Source organism: Dermacentor albipictus, chromosome 1 (genome assembly GCF_038994185.2).
Source record: "Dermacentor albipictus isolate Rhodes 1998 colony chromosome 1, USDA_Dalb.pri_finalv2, whole genome shotgun sequence".
Lineage (NCBI taxonomy): Eukaryota > Metazoa > Arthropoda > Arachnida > Ixodida > Ixodidae > Dermacentor > Dermacentor albipictus.
This window is the reverse complement of record NC_091821.1, coordinates 278032556-278052769: the sequence shown is the minus strand read 5'-3', so window position 1 is coordinate 278052769 and position 20214 is coordinate 278032556. Positions and strand designations below refer to the sequence as shown.

Genomic DNA, 20214 nt, shown 5'->3' with positions numbered 1-20214 from the left:
CGGTCACCACTCGCAAGAGTAGACACTGCATGATTGCAAAGCCAGCAGCAGTGAAAAATAAATAAAATTCTGGGATTTCACATGCCAAAACCAGGATGATTATGAAGCACACCACAGTGGGGATTAATTTTGACCACCTGAGGTTCTTTAATGTGCCCCTAATGCATGGCACACTGGCGTTACTACATTTCACTTCATCGAAATGCGGCCGCCATAACCAGGATGTGATCTTGCGACTTTGGGCATAGCAGAGCAGCACAAAAGCCACTATACCAGTGCGACAGGTAAAGCCGGCAGCATTAACCATGGTAGCATGGTAAACAGAAATTCAAAAGGGACATTTTTAATACCAAGTCATTTTGGAACTACTTCTAACAGGGAGCGAGTTGCTGGGCAACAGCACTTGCTGGGCAACAGAGAGTTGTAAAATTGGCATGTTTTTCAAACATACAGACATGGTGCAAACATAGGGCATCAGCCATTTGAGACTCGTTCGCGGCGCCGCATATTTACGTCTGACTCTCAAAGGGTTCAAAAGAAATACAAATATAATGTACCAGTGGATTTACCAATCGACACTGCCCTCGAGTGCAAATGAGCTTTTCCTTTCATGTTTAAGCAGCATGCCACAGAATTGACACTTGCTATGAATGCGCTCACTCGCACAAAGTGACATGACAGCCAATGTGCCTGTTTGACTGCGGTGAATCTGCAACACGACCACACCTCTAATCCCTCCTTTTGAATGCTTCCAGTTCTCTTTCGCATGCACCCCTGGTGGGAGAATATATTGTCATGAGCCAGCTGTGAGAAAGAAATTACGATGAAAGATGGGGGGGGGGGCTCTGAGAAAGAATAAGTTCAGACTGATGAGGCAGGCTTTAGATCTTGTCACCATTTTGTCCAGCTAGCTGTCTTGCCAATGCAGTGTATATCGTCAAGTGTAATTTTGTGACAAAACTGGTAGAGGTGCAGGGCAGAATATACAGAAGCCTCATCAAGGAAGACAAGGCCCCCTTCATCAAAACGTTTACCCAGTGTTCAAGTTTCCATATTTCGGTTGTATTCAAGTCATCAAAATGGAGGTCAAGTGCTGCCACTTTGTTCCTCACACAATGTAAACACAAAGTCACACGATCAGCAAAGGAGTAATGTTTTCCAACACGCCCGCTATACGATTCACCACCAATGTTTAGTGATGTGTGGTTGTTACGACAGTGCTAGCTATGTTTAGCTGCTGTACTTTCCGAGTCAGCCTTGCATATTGTTGAAGAAAACACAAATGCTTACAACTTTCACCTATTCTAAACTGACTACAGAGATTTGTCGAACATTTTGCAAGAAAGCAAGGGCTTAAATTCAACTACATATGGTAAAACATTAGCTAATGGCTCTGAATAGAAGAGAGCAGTGTGAAGAATGCTAGTGCTACTATGGTGATGTGTTAACGCTTATGAGCTCTGTATACAAAGAAATAAAATTTTGTTGTAAATCACAAAATGACTTACTCTTCGTTCTTTTCGTTGATGTTAGCATTCTTCCGGAGCAGCAATTCTATAGCCTGTTTACGCTTGGGAAATGAAGAAACTGCAACCACATGCTGCAAAGAATAAAGTTGGACAAGTAAGTTACACACTGCAAACTACAAGAGACGTTCTGAAAGTAAGTTTCGTCATTTATTTTCACACGGAAACTTTATTGCCCCCCAAAAAATACACCATGGAACGACGAACTACACACCTTGCACTATTTCTCCACATGGTCGCCACCGACATTGAGACATTTGTTGTAGCGTGCAATCAGTTTGAAGAAACCACTCTGGTAAAACTCTGTGACCTATGATGCAAGGAATTGTCGCACAGCCTGCTCCATTTCAGCACTGTATTGGAAGTGACGTCCCGAAAGTGCAGCTTTCAATGCAGGGAACAGGTGCCCATTCATACCGGACAACAGCATGCGCTTCCATTGGCAACCACATTGTCCGCACACATCTGACTGCCATCGTGATTTGTACTCGAATAACCTCGGGCACGCCAGTCTGCTGCCCCCCCTACTCTTTCTTCTTTCGTGCTCTACACGTGTCACTCCTCCTCCGTTGACGCTCCTTCGGTCGCTGAACCAGCAACGGGCGTGGATTCTTACGAGCGATTGTTTGTTTTACCTGGTGTACCAACTTCTGTTTAAAAAAAAATGACAAAACTTACTTTTGGAACAACCCTCATATTAATAACCTACAGGAGCAAATATTGTGCAAATACTAATTACACTTTTTTCTTGTAGAGCCCGAAAGCTTGAAAAAGTATGTTGGTCGCGGCAGTTTATGTAGAACAAGTTCTGCCTTGTAGCCATTTTAAACTTTCAGATTTGGAAAATTCATACAACAGTGCTAACTAAATATTGTGATTACAATTTCTTATTGCAGTACCTGAAGAAAGACTAATATTAAGGGTGTAATATCAGCCTGCCAATATATTTATACCTTCTAACCCCCTGATGTGGTTGAGCAAATTTCACCAGTACATATATGCATACACATGTCACTGCCTTAAAACAAAACATAGCACCCTTGATGGTAAACATCAGAAGATGAAAAGGTGAAAATGAGCGATTTTGTGCATGCACCACTATACATCCATGCTAAATAGAATTCCCACAGAATGTATCCATAACTGTACAATACACATTTGATTATGTGCTGTGTTCCCATGTTATTTGTCGAAAGTTTAATGGAAACAGACATATCAAAGGCATCCTGGGCTAGATACATACTGCAATTCTCTCACATCAGCTAGATTCAATTCTATCACTTTTATCACATTAATTCTATCAATCTGCAATTCTATCACATCAGCAAGAATACAACAATGGGCCACTCGGTTTATTATCAACTGCTCCGGACGCACCTCTGTAACTTCTCTTCTATCAAAAGCGAACATAAACCCACTGAAATCGGATTACCTGCTTGAAATTCTTGTTTCAGTTAATTAAAGGGTAGTACTCCATAGACATTTCCGAAACCATAACCTTTTCTACTGGATATGCTACACGTCAACCACACGAATCACTCCCTTTCAGACTAAAAAAAGATGCTTTTAAATACTCTTTTCCCTAGGACTATATTAAACTGGAACTTGCTTACTAATCATATTTTGCTAAAGCCCATGCTAAACATGTTTGCTTCTCAGCTTTAATAGTGTTTTACTTGTTTTGTTCTACTGTATTTTTCTTTTTGTTGCAACCTTGCCATTCTCTGAGATCTTCAACTTTTGTAACCGGATGCCAAAATCCTCACTGGGGATTGCAGTATTTATAAATTTAAAAAAAATTATTTGAAGAGGCAGACATTACTTGAAAGGTAAATAGCTGAGTGATATTAGCTATTTATAAATTTTTAAAAAATTAATTGATGAAGCAGATATTACTTGAAAGGTAAAAAGCAATTAAGATAAATAGCAAAGGTAAAATTTTTTAATTTAACTACTGCGGGGACGGTAGAGTATCCGTCTCCAGCGCAAGAGGACCGTGGATCAAATCCCAGTGCCGCGCAATTCTCCACCGGAAAATACAAAAAAAAAAACCATGTGTTGAGAAAATTGAACAAACAGGCCTGGAGTGCGGCCTGATCCTGGTGACCAGAACCAGTAACGCACTCTCTTACCAGAGCAAGATTGGCCACCTTGGTGCAGTACTTGGCCACAACCTCCCATATGAATACAACAATCAAACCCCGGCCCTCAGTCCCCAGCAGCCACGAAGCAACTGACCACGGCGGCGGTCAGATCTGTGACGCTGCAGAGGGTGCTAAGAATACCTGGCTCCGGACAGGCCACCATTGGAATCTGAACCTGGCAACATTTAACGTTAGAACGTTATCTAGTGAGGCGAGTCTAGCAGTGTTATTGGAGGAATTAGAGGGTAGTAAATGGGATATAATAGGGCTCAGTGAGGTTAGGAGGACAAAAGAAGCATATACAGTGCTAAAAAGCGGGCACGTACTGTGCTACCGGAGCTTAGCGGAGAGACGAGAACTAGGAGTCGGATTCCTTATTAATAAGGAAATAGCTGGTAACATACAGGAATTCTATAGCATTAACGAGAGGGTGGCAGGTCTTGTTGTGAAACTTAATCAGAGGTACAAATTGAAGGTGGTACAAGTCTATGCCCCTACATGCAGTCATGATGACCAGGAAGTCGAAAGCTTTTATGAAGACGTGGAATTGGCGATGGGTAAAGTCAAAACAAAATACACTATACTGATGGGCGACTTCAATGCCAGGGTAGGCAAGAAACAGGCTGGAGACACGTCAGTGGGGGAATATGGCATAGGCTCTAGGAATAGCAGAGGAGAGTTATTAGTAGAGTTTGCAGAACAGAATAATATGCGGATAATGAATACCTTTTTCCGCAAGCGGGTTAGTCGAAAGTGGACGTGGAGGAGCCCGAATGGTGAGACTAGAAATGAAATCGACTTCATACTCTGCGCGAACCCTGGCATCATACAAGATGTAGACGTGCTCGGCAAGGTACGCTGCAGTGACCATAGGATGGTAAGAACTCGAATTAGCCTCGACTTAAGGAGAGAACGGAAGAAACTGGTACACAAGAAGCCAATCAATGAGTTAGCGGTAAGAGGGAAACTAGAGGAATTCCGGATCAAGCTACAGAACAGGTATTCGGCTTTAACTCAGGAAGAGGACCTTAGTGTTGAAGCAATGAACGACAACCTCATGGGCATCATTAAGGAGTGCGCAATAGAAGTCGGTGGTAACGCCGTTAGACAGGCAACCAGTAAGCTATCGCAGGAGACGAAAGAGCTGATCAAGAAACGCCAATGTATGAAAGCCTCTAACCCTACAGCTAGAATAGAACTGGCAGAACTTTCTAAGTTAATCAACAAGCGTAAGACAGCGGACATCAGGAACTATAATATGGATAGAATTGAACAGGCTCTCAGGAACGGAGGAAGCCTAAAAACAGTGAAGAAGAAACTAGGAATAGGCAAGAATCAGATGTGTGCGTTAAGAGACAAAGCCGGCAATATCGTTACTAATACGGATGAGATAGTTCAAGTGGCTGAGGAGTTCTATAGAGATTTATACAGTACCAATGGCACCCACGACGATAGTGGAAGAAAGAATAGCCTAGAGGAATTAGAAATCCCACAGGTAACGCCAGAAGAAGTAAAGAAAGCCTTAGGAGCTATGCAAAGGGGGAAGGCAGCTGGGGAGGATCAGGTAACAGCAGATTTGTTGAAGGATGGTGGTCAGATTGTTCTAGAGAAACTGGCCACCCTGTATACGCAATGCCTCATAACCTCGAGCGTACCGGAATCTTGGAAAAACGCTAACATAATCCTAATCCATAAGAAAGGGGACGCCAAAGACTTGAAAAATTATAGACCGATCAGCTTACTGTCCGTTGCCTACAAACTATTCACTAAGGTAATCGCAAATAGAATCAGGAACGCCTTAGACTTCTGCCAACCAAAGGACCAGGCAGGATTCCGTAAAGGCTACTCAACAATAGACCATATTCACACTATCAATCAAGTGATAGAGAAATGTGCAGAATATAACCAACCCTTATATATATTCAGTCGAAACCTCAGCAGTCATGGCGGCATTACGGAATCAGGGTGTAGATGAGCCATATGTAAAAATACTGGAAGATATCTATAGCGGCTCTACAGCCACCGTAGTCCTCCACAAAGAAAGCAACAAAATCCCAATAAAAAAAGACGTCAGGCAGGGAGATACGATCTCTCCAATGCTATTCACAGCATGTTTACAGGAGGTATTCAGAGACCTGGAGTGGGAAGAATTGGGGATAAAAGTTGATGGAGAATACCTTAGCAACTTGCGATTCACATATGATATTGCCTTGCTTAGTAACTCAGGAGACCGATTGCACTGCATGCTCACTGACCTGGAGAGGCAAAGCAGAAGGGTGGGTCTGAAAATTAATCTGCAGAAAACTAAAGTAATGTTTAACCGTCTCGGAAGAGAACAGCAGTTTACGATAGGTAGCGAGGCACTGGAAGTGGTAAGGGAATACATCTACTTAGGGCAGGTAGTGACCACGGATCCAGATCATGAGACTGAAATAACCAGAAGAATAAGAATGGGCTGGGGTGCATTTGGCAGGCATTCTCAAATCATGAACAGCAGGTTGCCACTATCCCTCAAAAGGAAAGTGTATAACAGCTGTGTGTTACCACTACTCACATATGGGGCAGAAACCTGGAGGCTTACGAAAAGGGTTCTGCTGAAATTGAGGACGACGCAACGAGCTATGGAAAGAAGAATGATGGGTGTAACGTTAAGGGATAAGAAAAGAGCAGATTGGGTGAGGCAACAAACGCGGGTAAATGACATCTTAGTTGAAATCAAGAAAAAGAAATGGGCATGGGCCGGACGTGTAATGAGGAGGGAAGATAACCGATGGTCATTAAGGGTTACGGGCTGGATTCCAAGGGAAGGGAAGCGTAGCAGGGGGCGGCAGAAAGTTAGGTGGGCGGATCACATTAAGACGTTTGCAGGGACAGCATGGCCACAATTAGTACATGACCGGGGTAGTTGGAGAAGTATGGGAGAGGCCTTTGCCCTGCAGTGGGCGTAACTAGGCTGATGATGATGATGATGAAATAGCAGAGTGGTATTAGCTATTTAACAAATGTTTCCCTAATTAATGTAATCAGTCCCTTTATAGCACACATCCCAACTGCAGGATTGAAGCCATGCAATGAGGAGGTAAAATCCATTTAACAGAAATCCTGTGCTTAGCTCAACTAGGTCCTCAAAACCTACGGCAAAATGCATTCACATTTTTCTGAAGTGCTGGAAAGTGTAACAGCTGGAACCTTGTGCAATTCTGCATAAATATTGAGGACTTGTTTCTTGAAATAAGCCTTAGCTTGTGGGTACACTCGACTCTCATGTGTCCTCTGATGTTTTCCCCGCATGGCTTTTGTGGCTCCTGTAATCCGGCTTCCAAAGGCTTGGCGAAGCTGCATGTCGCACATGAAGGGAGACAGCCTGGCGGACCATGGCACTGAAGTGTCGCACTTTGCTTCCCTATTTCTGGTTAGCCTCACACGAATTGAGATTACTCCTTTGATTCAAGAAAGTGAGCTTTGTTCAAGTGAACTTAGCATCTAAGTAGCCGTCTATCTTTTGTTATACCTCTGTCACATGAGCAAGCTATAGTGCATCACGAGCAAGTGCACTTAGCGCACTGAGTGTCGTTTTGGCGCCGCACTGCTAGACAAGGAAGAAAAGTGTTCTTTCAAATTGGTGGTGAAGATCGGGAGTCATAAGGAAATGCGGATATTTGTTAACTTAAAAATGCATGTACAAAAACAGTTTGTTATTCTTAGAAACAGCACTTACAATAAACTTAAGTGTAAGTGAAATAATTAATCACAACCTCAAAAGCAAGATTAATCATCACCAGCCAAGACAAGACAACAAGACTAGAACATTACCAGTCCAAATGACGCATTCCACCAAACAACTGCGCGGCTCTTACCCGGCGTGGCCGTAAACAGCTTGAGAGCGAGTTCTAGTTTTTTGCTGCATGTGTTTTTTTTTTTTTTCGTTGTTGCACATCTTACGACCTTGCAACGTTGGAGAATGCGGGAAATGGAAATTCAAGACAATGAGCAAAACATGAACAAGGTGAATGCAGGAGCCCACGTGGGCACAACGACTTCAGCGGCCGCCTGTGTCCAGCTCGCAACCCTCAGCGACAGCGAAAAGCACCAACAGTCACCAATGACTACTGCGGCTCTTGCCAGCAGGGTGCGTCGGTGCAAGCGATGCTTGCTCGTGCCGACTAGTATGTCGCCATTTTTGGGATCCTGGCCTGGAGTGATGCCGTCAAGTCTGCAGAGCTGCTGCTGTGACCAACAGACGACAGCAATGTACCCCAGAGAAGTTGTCGGCACGCACGATGGACAGGGTGTGGACATTTCCTCGGCGCGGCCACTGTCGCATGTACTACGTCTTGTTTGTGAAGCACGCGTTGATGTTGGACCGTGTGATCGCCAGAGTATGTAGTGATTTAACCCTTTGAACGTTTTCGCCGTACATGTACGGCGGCGGTTTTCTGTCCTGCAAGGTCTTTGCCGTACGTGTATGGTTTCGACCCTGCATTTGAAATTTCGGGCCATAATGACGATGCGTGCTCACTGGGAGGTGCTGCCACCTCTTAGGACTTACAAGAAGCGTTTGAAATTTCTGCTACCTTCTTGCAGAGATAAACAGAACTGATTTCTAGCTTCAGCGCGTCGTGCAGACTGCAGCAACACCCCTTTTGCGGTTTCGGTTACGCCGCGTGATCGCAACGGAGGTGCGTGAAACGTGATCTTTCTCTTTGTCGGCACTTTCTTGCAGGGGCGGCAGAAACTGATTTCTATCTTGATTGGTGCTGCTCTTAGCTTATTTATCAGCACCATTCCCGAGGTATTCTCGCTCTCTGCGGCAACGCGCTTTCGCGGTTTTGCTTCCGCCGCGTGATCGCAACAGAGGCGCACAAAACGTGATTTTCCTCTTTGTCGGCACTTTCTTGCAGGGGCGGCAGAAGTTGATTTCTATCTTGATTGGTGCTGCTCTTAGCTTGTTTATCACCACTATTCACAAGGTATTCTCACTCTCTGTGGCAACGCGCTTTCGCAGTTTCAGTTCCGCCGCGTGATCGCAACGGAGGCGCGTGAAACGCGATTTTTCTCTTTGTCGGCACACTCTTGCAGGGGTGGCAGAAGTTGATTTCCATCTTGATTGGCGCTGCTCTTAGCTTGTTTATCACCGCCATTCATGAGGTATTCTAGCTCTCTGCGGCAACGCGCTCACGCGAGAGGATGCCTCAGACTTATGCCCAAGGCAGCTACACGCAGAGATGTCTTGTGTGTGCCAACACAACTCGTCACTCCAAGAGGAGAACAGACATGTGTTCTAGGTGTGCAGAATACGATAGGGCGCTGTGCGTAGACCAGTGTTTCTAGGAGTACCACACTCTGAAATACTACTGAACATGTTGCAGTTCTGAGTGATGCCGACACCAAAATACTGTTCCTAATTTTTTTTACTATTTATTCCCGACTTTATACACTTTGTACATTCAAGATCCGCAGTAAAGTAATTTGACCACCTGGGAAAGTTCTTTTCAAAATAATTTGACCCTCAAATTGTGGAGATGTGGGGACACTCGAGTCTCACGTGTCCCCTGACGTTGTTTTCCCCATATGGCTCCTGTGTTGCTGTAATCCGGCTTCTCTGCGAAGTGAACCATCAGCGGTGGGCAGTGTGGTTACAGATTAGCATGAGAGATGGCACGAGTGTTGCGCTGCTAACGCCAACCGATGGGGGGATTACTCGAGCACAAAAAGGAGCAGGCCGTCCCTTTTCGGCTTGGGGTTGGCGCGTGACGCGTATGTTGCGTGCGTGCGCCGATCCACACTACGCGGGGCCGTCCAGAGAAAAGCTTTGGAGCGGGGCGCCGAGATGGACAAGCACGATCGTACGAACTCCCTACCGTTCAAGTGACCGTACACACAAATAATTAGACGGTGTTCAGCATCGGCGCAAACATATTAGCTCACTATTCAGTCATGGTGAGTCGGACTTCCTCAATTTGTCTTGCGCCCATATTTAGCTAGCAGGCATTAGTGTATGAAAGGAGAAATAAATGCCCTTTTGATTGTTTGCACTACTGTGTTGTCATTCCTTTGCCCCAAGAGCACGTTTGTGAGCCAAGCTAGAGACTTTAATGCCAGAAACCAAGTGTGGGAATACCTACTCTTGGTGTTTTTTGCACCTGCTATGATTATTCCCACTTCCCCACGGCACTGCCGCGTTCTCCATAGACACTGGTGGATTGAGAAAGGGAGGGGGTCCCAGGCCCTACCTGAGATACACTCATATATACTTCAGAGTAGGACATTGTTGAACATGTTTATCTATTTATTTTTATTTTTTTGCCTGCTCGAATATCCGGAGCAGGTGCATGTTGGTGTAGGCGTGGTGGAATACATGCGATAAACGACAATTTGGAGAAGCATTTAGTAGCATTTCTTCAGAGCACGCACAGTTTGGCACAATTGGCACAGCACTTCCATCACTGCACAGGGGAAACCTCTGGATAAGTGGCTTACAAGCCATCCATGCTTCAGCTGCATTGCTGCCTTTGTGCCAGCGCCTTTCTGATGTGCTCCTCAGCCATTGTCAAGGGAAAAGAAATTTTAAGTAGTGCCAAATGCCTTCATTCAGTCACCTGGTCATTGCTACAAAAAAGGTGAATATGCGTCACTGAATGCAATAGAATAATTATGCGAGTGATGCTAAGGGGTAAGCCTCCCACTTCACCAGACAGCATCGACAAGACAGTATGCAAATACAATGCTGGGACCCACTGTGCTTTCGTGGAATATTGTGCGACACTTGCTCTGCGATCTGGCCGAAGTGCTCTTCAAACAGCAGCAGAAAAGAATGGCTTGGGGAAAAAAGGTAAGCAATGCACTTCAGACTAAATGCAAAACACTCCAGATGCCCTGCATTCAATAGAACATGAATGACTACAATCCTGGCGCCTTTTGATAAAGTAAAATATAAGGCACAACATTGAAAGCCATTTCCTCAAAACTTTTTTTTTGCCTACTGCACAGCTTGTTCCGCTGACTTCTTCACGACTGCTACATCTTTTTCAATTCTCTCTCTCTCTCTTTTACTATAGTCCTTGAAGCACGGTTTCCATCATGATATTCTTCCTTTTCCAGCATGGCTTTTTTTTTATTATTCAACTAGTTCACAGTCTAGGTGCCTGTTATACAATCACCTCATAAAAAAATGAAAATTAAAGAAAATTCTGTTGTAAATTAAAAATTTTAAAAATGTCTTGACCTCAACCAGTCACTTAGGTACGCACAGTGCTTAGAACAAGTCTTATATCCTATTTTGTAAGTTATTCAGGCTTGGAACAAGCCCAAAATTAGAAAAACATTTGTAAATAACAAAGTTGAGATTTGACTTTAAAATTTTATAACACTTGTGGGGATGCGGGACTCTCACGCGTCGCATCCCCTGATATGTTGTTTTTCCGCATAGCTCCTGTCTCCTGTAATCCGGCTTCACTGCGGCGGTCGGTGCGGTTGAAGCGCAGTCTGAGAGATGGCGCGAGTGTTGCGCTGCTAACGCCGCCTCACGGCGGGGTTACTTGGGCGCGGAAAGGGGAAGGCGCTTCATCTTTGGCTGCGGGTCGGCGAACGCCACGGACGTCTCGCGCGTGCACTGATCCATGCTTCTGCAAGACCGCCTCCTTGGAACGCGCCACCGTTGGCGTGACCGTATGCGCGAACAACCAGGCGTTGGGATCCAGCATGGGGCAAACATATTAGCTCGTTATCTGGTCGCGGCGAGTCGGACTTCTAGATTTGTTGCGTGCCCATCAGCATGTTTTGTGGATAGCAACTCGGCTAGCAGGCATTGATCTATGAAAGGTGCAATAAATGCCCTAGTGATTGTTTGCACTACTGTGTTGTTCCTTTGTTCCAAGAGCCCGGATGAGAAGCCCACACACTACAGCAACATTATTAATAATTCTGCCAATTTCTATCAAAATCCATGAGAAAATAAGGAAGTTGATTTCGGAAGCCACGACCCCCCTAAAGGGCCCCTCACCAGGTCCCATAGCAAATTTTGGTTATGCTGCAAAAATTTTTCAAGTCTGCTCATTAAGAGCCGGGATAAAAATATTTCAGTGCCGCAAACCCATGATTTCAGCAGGCAGGCTCCACTGCATAGTGAGACTCCCTCTCCACTTGCCCCGTCTTGCCTACTTCGCAAGCGAAATTCCTTCCCTGCGTTCTCCCATGCCGAACCTCGAGGATCACGTGACACATAAGTCACGTGCCCCACCTTCACGTTCTTTTTCTTCTCGCTCTTTTCTTTTTTTTTTTCGAGGATGCGCATTTCCGTTGATGGTGTTACGCACGAGCTGTTATCATTCCGTGCAGCGCACGATTTTGCACGCTGTACACAAGGACGACGTAAAACCCGATAATTAAATTTTTTAATTTAACTACTGCGGGGACGGTAGAGTATCTGTCTCCCGTGCAAGAGGACCGTGGTTCAAATCCCGGTGCCGCGCTATTCTCCACCGGAAAATACAAAAAAAAAACCGTGTGTTGAGAAAATTGCACAAACAGGCCTGGAGTGCGGCCTGATCCCGGCAACCAGAACCAGTAACGCACTCTCTCACCAGAGCAGGATTGGCCACCCTGGTGCAGTACTTGGCCACAACCTCCCATATGAATACAACAATCAAACCCCGGCCCTTAGTCCCCAGCAGCCACGAAGCAACTGACCACGGCGGCGGTCAGATCTGTGACGCTGCAGAGGGTGCTAAGAATACCTGGCTCCGGACAGGCTGCCATTGGAATCTGAACCTGGCAACGTTTAACGTTAGAACGTTATCTAGTGAGGCGAGTCTAGCAGTGTTATTGGAGGAATTAGAGGGTAGTAAATGGGATATAATAGGGCTCAGTGAGGTTAGGAGGACAAAAGAAGCATATACAGTGCTAAAAAGCGGGCATGTACTGTGCTACCGGGGCTTAGCTGAGAGACGAGAACTAGGAGTCGGATTCCTGATTAATAAGGAAATAGCTGGTAACATACAGGAATTCTATAGCATTAACGAGAGGGTGGTAGGTCTTGTTGTGAAACTTAATAAGAGGTACAAATTGAAGGTGGTACAAGTCTATGCCCCTACATGCAGTCATGATGACCAGGAAGTCGAAAGCTTTTATGAAGACGTGGAATTGGCGATGGGTAAAGTCAAAACAAAATACACTATACTGATGGGCGACTTCAATGCCAGGGTAGGCAAGAAGCAGGCTGGAGACAAGTCAGTGGGGGAATATGGCATAGGCTCTCGGAATAGCAGAGGAGAGTTATTAGTAGAGTTTGCAAAACAGAATAATATGCGGATAATGAATACCTTTTTCCGCAAGCGGGTTAGTCGAAAGTGGACGTGGAGGAGCCCGAATGGTGAGACTAGAAATGAAATCGACTTCATACTCTGCGCGAACCCTGGCATCATACAAGATGTAGACGTGCTCGGCAAGGTACGCTGCAGTGACCATAGGATGGTAAGAACTCGAATTAGCCTAGACTTGAGGAGGCAACGGAAGAAACTGGTACACAAGAAGCCAATCAATGAGTTAGCGGTAAGAGGGAAACTAGAGGAATTCCGCATCAAGCTACAGAACAGGTACTCGGCTTTAACTCAGGAAGAGGACCTTAGTGTTGAAGCAATGAACGACAATCTCATGGGCATCATTAAGGAGTGTGCAATAGAAGTCGGTGGTAACGCCGTTAGACAGGAAACCAGTAAGCTATCGCAGGAGACAAAAGATCTGATCAAGAAACGCCAATGTATGAAAGCCTCTAACCCTACAGCTAGAATAGAACTGGCAGAACTTTCTAAGTTAATCAACTAGCGTAAGACAGCGGACATCAGGAACTATAATATGGATAGAATTGAACAGGCTCTCAGGAACGGAGGAAGCCTAAAAACAGTGAAGAAGAAACTAGGAATAGGCAAGAATCAGATGTGTGCGTTGAGAGACAAAGCCGGCAGTATCGTAACTAATATGGATGTACTAATATGGATGAGATAGTTCAAGTGGCTGAGGAGTTCTACAGAGATTTATATTGTACCAGTGGCACCCACGACGATCGTGGAAGAGAAAATAGCCTAGAGGAATTCGAAATCCCGCAGGTAACGCCAGAAGAAGTAAAGAAAGCCTTAGGAGCTATGCAAAGGGGGAAGGCAGCTGGGGAGGATCAGGTAACAGCAGATTTGTTGAAGGATGGTGGTCAGATTGTTCTAGAGAAACTGGCCACCCTGTATACGCAATGCCTCATAACCTCGAGCGTACCGGAATCTTGGAAGAACGCTAACATAATCCTAATCCATAAGAAAGGGGACACCAAAGACTTGAAAAATTATAGACCGATCAGCTTACTGTCCGTCGCCTACAAAGTATTTACTAAGGTAATCGCAAATAGAATCAGGAACACCTTAGACTTCTGTCAACCAAAGGACCAGGCAGGATTCCGTAAAGGCTAGTCAACAATAGACCATATTCACACTATCAATCAGGTGATAGAAAAATGTGCAGAATATAACCAACCCTTATATATAGCTTTCATTGATTACGAGAAAGCGTTTGATTCAGTCGAAACCTCAGCAGTCATGGAGGCATTACGGAATCAGGGTGTAGATGAGCCATATGTAAAAATACTGGAAGATATCTATAGCGGCTCGACAGTCACCGTAGTCCTCCACAAAGAAAGCAACAAAATCCCAATAAAGAAAGGCGTCAGACAGGGAGATACGATCTCTCCAATGCTATTCACCGCATGTTTACAGGAGGTATTCAGAGACCTGGATTGGGAAGAATGGGGGATAAAAGTTCATGGAGAATACCTTAGCAACTTGCGATTCGCTGATGATATTGCCTTGCTTAGTAACTCAGGAGACCAATTGCAATGCATGCTCACTGACCAGGAGAGAAAGCAGAAGGGTGGGTCTGAAAATAAATCTGCAGAAAACTAAAGTAATGTTTAACAGTCTCGGAAGAGAACAGCAGTTTACGATAGGTAGCGAGGCACTGGAAGTGGTAAGGGAATACATCTACTTAGGGCAGGTAGTGAATGAGACTGAAATAACCAGAAGAATAAGAATGGGCTGGGGTGCGTTTGGCAGGCATTCTCAAATCATGAACAGCAGGTTGCCACTATCCCTCAAAAGGAAAGTGTATAACAGCTGTGTGTTACCAGTACTCACATATGGGGCTGCTGAAATTGAGGACGACGCAACGAGCTATGGAAAGAAGAATGATCGGTGTAACGTTAAGGGATAAGAAAAGAGCAGATTGGGTGAGGCAACAAACGCGGGTAAATGACATCTTAGTTGAAATAAAGAAAAAGAAATGGACATGGGCCGGACATGTAATGAGGAGGGGAGATAACCGATGGTCGTTAAGGGTTACGGACTGGATTCCAAGGGAAGGGAAGCGTAGCAGGGGGCGGCAGAAAGTTAGGTGGGCGGATGACATTAAGACATTTGCAGGGACAACATGGCCACAATTAGTACATGACCGGGGTAGTTGGAGAAGTATGGGAGAGGCCTTTGCCCTGCAGTGGGTGTAACTAGGCTGATGATGATGATGACACAAGGACACATGAATAGCGGTATAATTCAGTGCCACACGAATACCGAGGCAGAACAAGTGGATCGCCGAGCATGATCATGCGCTGGAACACGTCAGAAAATGGCATAGTTTCGGTACCTGTGCATGTGACCGCACGACCATGGGAACAAGCAGACAAAGCGGAAGTACATCTGTCTTGCTTCAGTGCAAAGTAAAGCAAAAAACACGCATACATTCCGTTTGGGTGTTTTATTATTTATCTAAGCTTCAATTCACGTGTCACCACGAGCGATGTCACACTGCGAACTTGAGTATGTAGGCGCAGGGATGCGAGTACGTCAACCTCCGGCTTGGAGCGCAGCGGCGGCGAGGAGAAAAAAAAAACGGCGTTCGGTTCCACGGCGTGTAGCGATGTAATACTTTGCAGACATGATCGTTATCACGCAATGTATGCTCTGCGCTTGTCAGCTCAATATAGCCAGACCTGGTAAGGGGCCTTTGAAGGCCAACTGCAAAGAGATTTCACTTGGGCTAAATTGCCTATAAATGCTAAGCATATACTATCAATGTAATCTTGGCAAAGCCACAGGGCTGGTGATTGTCTAACTGTCGTATTAGCAGCTTTCAAATAGTGCTAAGCAGACGACGCATGCACCTGGATAGCAAGTGGTAGTGATGTGGATATGGCTAATGTCCCAGAACTGTACACGACTGCTAATCTCTCAGTTGCTCCCAGGCACGTCGTCCACACAACATATGCAAGTTGATGGGCGTCTCTTTCGACGTGCTTTCTCATTGCGCACTTGGTTTCGGCTGTTGCAAAAATGCCGACGCATTGCGTGGCCATCAGGTGCTCAAACATATACTCGAACACGAGCGATGGCCGGGCAGTGCACAACACTATGTAGAGGAAGGTCGAACACATCTTTCCTGTCCCAGCTTTCAGGGCAGAAGAGTGCATCCCACCGCAGCAAGCAAGTGGGATGCAGGTCAGCCAACATGCAAAAAGCCTGTAAACTACAGTTGGCAAAGCTGCACAAGCTACGTTTCGAGAGCACAGTCCTTTGCAAGGTTTACTTGCCATACAATTTCTCAGGAAGACTATAAGTACTATAAGCCATGATGATGCCCGAAAAGCAAAGGTAAGTTGTATTGAAGGGAAACATTCTCGAGCCATCATTTCTGGTGGTGCATCATCTTGGACCCATGACGCGAATTGTCTCTACATCAGATGCATCGAAGTAAGCCAACAAAAGCCTTTCTGACACAGTGCCAGAAATGCTGCCAGCAGCAACCTCATGCTACATTTGTCCCTAACGGGAATGCGATGCGGTGGCCATTGTGTAGATGCGGCGGCAAGCAATGCCGGAATGCGACGCCGCCCCCCAGTACAGGGAAACTTTACCATAACCGAACTCCGACCTGTTTAGCCATGACTTTGCCAAGCCCACGGCCGGGCTAGAGGTTAGACTCCTCTTGCCCGGCTGTACCAAGCCTCAGCTACTTGTCATCCTTTACTACAGATGGCAGTAGTTGTCTGATCGGTTGACTCCTCAGGTAGCCAAGGTCAAAGCAGGTTAAAGGTACGAATATAGTCTGGCGTTTCCAGTGTGTCAGGCAGCGGTTGGTGAAGTCGGATAAATTACGCCGGAGATTTTAAAATTGCTAAAATTTTGCCCTTTGTATAGTTCAGTGCGTTAAACGTGGCCTGCAGAAGCACGGTGATCAGCTGTCGCTACAGTGCATGCACACAAGGTCACGGCGACCAAGCGCATTGTTGTTTGTTGAAGACACAAACTTTACACACTCACTTCAGTGAACCCGAACTGTATGTAGACTAGATATTTTTATAGCCTCATGGTGCAAGTGTCAGCCCCGTTAATAGTCTTGACACCAGGTGCTGCCTTCTAGTGAGGGCTGCTAGAGACAGGAGAAAATGCACTGCAGTGCGTGTTCTTGCGATGCATGCTTGCATGTTGTTCTGTTTTAAGACGCACTTTTGGCACATCTGGTGGGCTGTTTGATTTAGACGTGTTCTTACCACGTCTTCCAAGCGAGATGTACAAAAGCTACACGTCCAAGCGGCACTGTACCACCGTTGGCTGCACCAACAACCAGTGAAAGAGGAAGCTGCTCAAGCAAAAGCCCTACGAAGTTCACAGACACACAAGGAGCTTGTGTTTGCATAGAATGTATTCGCTGCACAAGTTTCTTGAGGACCCTGAGAAGAATAGTGGCCTTGAATAGAAAAGATTTCATGCCCAGCAAGCTTGCTTGGGTGGGTGTTCATTTTGTTGTAAAGCACATGATAATGTGTGTCTTGCCTTTCCGCACAATAGGCCTGCGACAACAGCATAACAGTGCCATTTATGACCGCTCGGCATAATTATTTTAGGTCTGTACGGTTCACTTTCTGTATGAAAAGCCCACGGAGGTCAACCCATGTCTTAAAACTGCATTTTGTATATGAAGGAAAGGGAAGCAGAAAGCGTTTGGGTGCACATGTAAATTTCATAACTTGCACAGAGATTGTTTCATTACTGCAACCAAACAATGCTGCACGGAATTGGCTGTTTTAATGTCACGTGTTTTTCGTACACATGGATGAACCACATTCCAGCGCTCGTGACTGCAAAAAAAGCAGCATGAATGAATGTGTGGTATTTAGCGGCGCAAGAACCAGGTATGACCAAAGAGCGCCACGCCAGTGTTAATGAGTTTGCAGTGGAGTCATGACTTCTATGAAGTTGATGTGACGTGGCTGTAAAGGGGCCCTTAAAGATAGTCACTATAAGGTGCGTAAAATCTATGTGTAGTAAAATTATGGTGTTGACAAATGACAGGTAATATGAGCATTAAGATGCATTGCAAAAGAATCATACACTATATAAAATATGTCAGATGCTAAAATTGGCTGTAGCACTACTGCCTCACCAGAGCCCTTAAAACACAAGGGCCAAAAGGCATGTGCTATACGAAACAACTATCACAGCGGTATCCTCTGAAGAGAGGAAGCGCTACAAATGTATGGGGCTAATAACATGTAACACGACATCTTTCAAGAAACCTGGGTCTGTGTTGGTGTCACAGAGTGGTTCTGGGCCGAGGAACATTACAGGATGAAGAGGGGATGTACTGCCGGTGTGCTAGCGGAGAATGTTTCTTTCTTTTAGATTCAGCTTCCCGACACTCCAGGAGGACGTGGAGGATGGTCAGCCTCTCCCTGCATCCACCACAGGTTGGCGGCTCATATCCAGCGAGTAAAAAAATATAGGCGCCAAATGTGTGTCCTATCTGTTCGGCGTGATTTCGTTGCAGAGGGCCAGAAACCTAACCGTGGCTTTATTAGGTGCAGCTTATTATTTGTTTCCACGTCCCACAAGCGTTGCCAGTGATTTCGCAGTTTCCTTTGTAAGACAGGCCTCAGATCTGTGACAGGGACTGCAGCAGTAGGATCAACAGCATGCGATGTAATTGACATGGCCATCTGGTCTGCCAGAACATTACCCTTGATGCCCCTGTGGCCAGGCACACAGCACATAATAACATGCTGGTTAGATATATACACTTTACACAGGATGGAATAGAGTTCATTAAATGCTGGATTTTTGTGCTTACAGAATGACATCAAGACCTTCATGACCCTTAGGGAGTCTGTATATATAACTGATTTTTGGAGTTTTGATTTCCTTATATGCTTCACAGCCGACAATAGTGCATAGGCCGCAGCCGTAAAAATACTTGTTTCCAGATGCAGTACATAGGATTCCAAGAAGGATGGACTGATGGCTGCATAGGACACCCCGTCATGTGACTTCGATGCATCTGTGTAGCACTTCAAGCAAGAATGCTTGTACTAGAGTTCCAGGAAATGCATTCGGATTTCAATCTCTGGAGTGTGCTTTGTAACGTGCAGAAAAGATATAGTATTACATTGTATTAGCTGCCACTTCCAAGGCACTAGCAGCCTAGCTGGAGGCATTAAGCTATCTTTGAGGTGTGGGACATCCATTTCAACGCTAAGCTCCCTCACACGGAGTGAAAAGGGCTGTCTTACAGAGGGATGATTACAAAAAAGTGTAGCACATGTCATATAATTAACGGTATTGGAACATGGATGTTGATGATTAAAGTGAACTTTCAGAAAATATGTTAGGCTGATGTATACTCTCCGCAGATGGAGTGCCCTTTCATTTGATTCTACATATAAATTTTCAATTGGACTTCTGAAAGCGCCAGAGGCCAGTCGAATCCCTAGGTGGTGGACAGGATCTAGCATCTTTAGCCCGCTCGGGGCAGCAGAATGATAGATCACGGCACCATGGTCCAACTGGGATCGAATCTTGTGAAGGTTCATTAAACACTTCCTGTCAGTGCCCCATGTTGTGCGGGATAAAATTTTCAGCAAGTTCATTGTTTTTTAAGCATTTCACCTTGAGATACCTATGTGCGAAATAAAAGTTTCTTCACAGTCAAATGTACAGTAAAACCTCGATAAACCATACCCCCTTAAACAGTAGTTTCGTTTTAAAAGTACTAAAGTCAAATCCCCCGACTCAGCGGGCAATGAACATAATATGTTTTGTATCCGCATAAACTGTACCAGCTTATTGCGTATGCATCGGTTAAAACGTACCGCATTTACATGACTGTAAGTCGACCTATTTCTTTAAATTTGAATATCTGAAGTGGGGGAGTCTACTTACAATCGAAACCAAAACATGGCACCACCAAAAAAGCAAGGCCAACGGGAGCTACAACGTACTGTATTTACTCGCATAATGATCGCACTTTCTTGTAAAAAAAAATTCAACGCAAATTCGGGGGTGCGATCATTAGACGGGTTAAATTTTCCACGAAAAGAAACATTTTATTTTTTCATCCCGCATTTGCTGCGGGATGTCAAGCAGGCGACTGCCGCTGTCAGTGGGGGCAATGCATAGGTGTGGGACACCAAAACATAAATGGCGGCCGGCGGAGCAAGACGAACGCGCTGAACGCGA

At 45.2% G+C, this 20214-nt stretch overlaps 1 protein-coding gene across 3 annotated transcripts in view; it reads right to left on the bottom strand.

The window, feature by feature from the left end:
* Positions 1-20214, bottom strand: part of Tnks (tankyrase) — a 370913-nt gene that overhangs the window by 281959 nt on the left and 68740 nt on the right. For all 3 annotated transcript variants that reach the window (XM_065454426.1, XM_065454424.1, XM_065454425.1), the window contains one exon: positions 1509-1600. In XM_065454426.1, the coding sequence (XP_065310498.1) occupies positions 1509-1600 (92 nt within the window). The remainder of the gene's footprint in view (positions 1-1508; positions 1601-20214) is intronic.